This window comes from Aplysia californica, unplaced genomic scaffold, assembly GCF_000002075.1.
Source record: "Aplysia californica isolate F4 #8 unplaced genomic scaffold, AplCal3.0 scaffold00175, whole genome shotgun sequence".
NCBI classification, from domain to species: Eukaryota; Metazoa; Mollusca; class Gastropoda; order Aplysiida; family Aplysiidae; genus Aplysia; species Aplysia californica.
In genome coordinates, this window is record NW_004797445.1 from 75,395 (window position 1) to 78,576 (window position 3,182).

Consider the following 3,182-nt stretch of genomic DNA (forward strand, 5'->3'; position numbering starts at 1 on the left):
CAAACAAGAAAACAATTTTTTAAAAGTATAGCCCCCTAAACCCCACTGCTTGAGGTTTGTTTTCAAACTGATTTGCGTTGGTTCATATAGAAAAAAATGCACTCACACGAACACACGTACACAATCATGAGGCGTGGTGAAATCAGGCGCTTGTCAAAATAAAGAAGGTCAAGAAACTGGCATTTTTAAAATCAGGTATGGGAATTTTTATCAAATTTTTTTTTTGGGCTCAACACCTTTCATGCCCTTTAAAAACATATTTCTGTGAGTATCTCCAGTTTCCACGGACCCTCAAGCTAAGAAAATAACTCAACTTTGGCAGCCATTTTCTCGCAAATGTTAACGTTGAAATTGGGCGACACCCACCTCCTTCAATGGCCAATATCCTGACTTGGATGGGCTTTAATATAATACCAATAACTCCATATGCCCCAAAATTGACGAGCGCCTGATTCCACCGCGTCGTGACACGGCCATTGAAGGTGCAGGTATATGGGAGCAGTTGAGTAGATGAACATTAGGTGTATGAGAAAGATAATGGATGGACGAAAAAAGGAAGTTTTAGTAGAGTCTTCGTAAAGAGAAGCAAATCAACCAGATAACGATCATTTAGTGCAGAAGAAATGCAAAATAGGCAGACAGAAACAACTGGCAGAAAGGGGAGTTAAAAGAAGTAGGACCTACAAGTGCTGCATCAGATGATGGGAAGACGAGAAGATCATTAGAGTGGATAATGATTGTGCTAACTTATCAGTGACAAAAATGCACCTTGTGAAAATGAAATAAAAGTAAGTAACGTACCTAAGTACAGCCATATGAAAGCTGGTTCATTGGACATGACAAGCGCTACCGTGTCTCCCAAGGAAATCTCGTACTCCAACAGTGCACGAGCTACTCGATTGGCTTGCAGATCAACGAGTTTGTAAGAAAAGGTCGAGTCCTTAAAAATGATGAAAGGAGCATCGGGAGTTACCCTCGCATGGCGTTCGAACTGATCTACCACAAATTCCCTTGTCGTGCATGATTGTCTCGTTTTTCTGATGACTTTATACGACACAAATAGAGTGTACACGTCACGCCACAAAGGTGGATAGATGACCCGAAGAATGGCGGCAAGAGATACCGCCGTTATGAAGGTGAGAGCTACAGCAAGGAGTAGCACCATGACTCAACTGTAGACTTCTGAAAAAAAGAAAAAAGAAAACAAAACAAATACGTGTCAAATATCCCGGAAGAACGATAACAATTTTTTGACAATATCATCCCGAAAAAAGCAACAGACGACGCGCCAAAAGAAAATGGAGCCAGGACATGAGTGAGTAACTGGAGACGAGTGTCACCGAAGCTGGCGCAGGGAGATGAGAAAACGTTTCAGCTTTCAGAGAGTTTGTCAGGAAGACTACGTTCTGAATGGGACATGCAACACAAAAGAGGAAGAATTTTATCCTAGTTTGCTGTCTCCAATCTGTCGAAAAACGTCCGTGTTTCGAAACAACTTCCAAAAAGAAGGCTTTGGTTAAAATGTTTTAAAAAATCAATGTTTCTTAATACAGTTATATAAATGATTATCGCCTAAAGGAGCATGTGCGGGGGTTCTTAGGCTGAATTGCATTAAACTGACAACTTAGCATCTCGAACTTTCAGACAACGCTACAAATGATGCTTGCGATTGTAAATAAAAAAGACATATACATGAATCCCCCCCCCACCCATAACCCTCCCTCCCTCTTAAAACAACTAAACAAAAAACGAAAATAAAATAATGAAAACGACAACAAAAACAAACGAACAAAAAGGAAACGATTATAGTTTTCCGTACCATAACCTCATTTTTTAAAGCAAGATAACAACCTAATGTTGATGATGAAAATGCTATCATTTAAAGGCAAATTTAAATAAAGAACTCAATACAGAACCAAATCTAAACTTTTTTTATACATACGATTGAAAGTAAATATGACTCGAAGTGGAACATTTAGAACAATAACGATCACACTCGTCAATAGCGATGGCAACAGAAACAAACACAACAACACCTCAACCGCAAGAAACAGTATTTTGAAGCATTTTGTGCTAAATTACCTTTTTTAAGTTATGTATAATAATACTAAAAGAGAGAAAGAGTACTGTTCTTAAAGCAACGCGCAACAATTGTAATCACATGAGATGTTATAAGTAGGTCTGCACTAAAAAAGAACTGATAATGCACGGAAAAGGGTGTTCATTAGAATGGTAAATAAGGAAAGACGACACTTGGAATGAAAAAACGAAGTGATTGAGGGGACAACATGAGCTAGTACTGTAATAATATAAAGTTGAAAGCGTTGAGCATCAACTGTACTTACATGAGGAAAACAATATAAAAAGGCCGTTCACAGTCGCCTGCGTTGAAAGAAGGAGAAACCGTTGACAATTGCTGGTATGAAAGTATCAGTATAGGAGGGAAAGAAGATGATCAAGCAAGGTTCGTCAGGTACACGCAACTATCGAATAAAAAAATACATTGAACCTCACTAATTTACAGGAAAAACAAATCGTAAAAATATAAATTTATTATAATATAAGAGCCAAGTGTTTCGAAAAGATTGAAAGTTTTGGGGTCTGAGTGCCAAGAACGAGCCAGTGAATGAAATTACCATCAGATATGATTTCATAGTGATTTTTTTGCAGACCACTGACTTCATATATTATAGATCTATTCATGCCCTATTTTTTAAACACCTGCAAAGAGTAAGTCTGATGTCACGCATACAGAGTGTATCCGTTTTTTCTCTGAATAAAAGATACCGGGAACGCTGCAGATATTCATAGATCTATCAAAAGAAAAGTTGCAATAAAATGTTTTAGTGTGTTGTAACCCGTGCTTGTGACTCAAACGCCAAGTAGACGGTGACACTCGGTGAGCAATGTGTGCGGGAGTACGAAGACGTGCAAAGATGATTGTCTCAACGTATGACGCACTCTGACACACGCATGTGTGTTGGGAAACATATCCTGCGGATGCCGAGTATTTAAATCATTACACTTAAAGCATGACGTCAACCTCGAGTGTGGTTTCAAACTCATACAACTTCATCATACAAATGAATCACGATTTTTCAATGATTGCTGCTGCCTTTCTTAATCTTGTTTCTAATAATATAGATAGATTAATCACAAATTTCCCTATTTGTAAGACTCTG

The 3,182-nt window shown here is 38.2% G+C and overlaps 1 protein-coding gene across 1 annotated transcript in view; it reads right to left on the reverse strand.

Moving 5' to 3' along the window:
• LOC101862269 (very long-chain acyl-CoA synthetase) overlaps positions 1–2,584 on the reverse strand; it is a 20,725-nt gene extending 18,141 nt beyond the window's left edge. The window contains exons 1-2 of the mRNA XM_005098198.3: positions 2,346–2,584; positions 802–1,182 (exon numbers count right to left, since the gene is read on the reverse strand). Of these exons, the coding sequence (XP_005098255.1) occupies positions 802–1,165 (364 nt within the window). The 5' untranslated portion in view covers positions 1,166–1,182; positions 2,346–2,584. The remainder of the gene's footprint in view (positions 1–801; positions 1,183–2,345) is intronic.
• Positions 2,585–3,182: the final 598 nt, after the last annotated feature.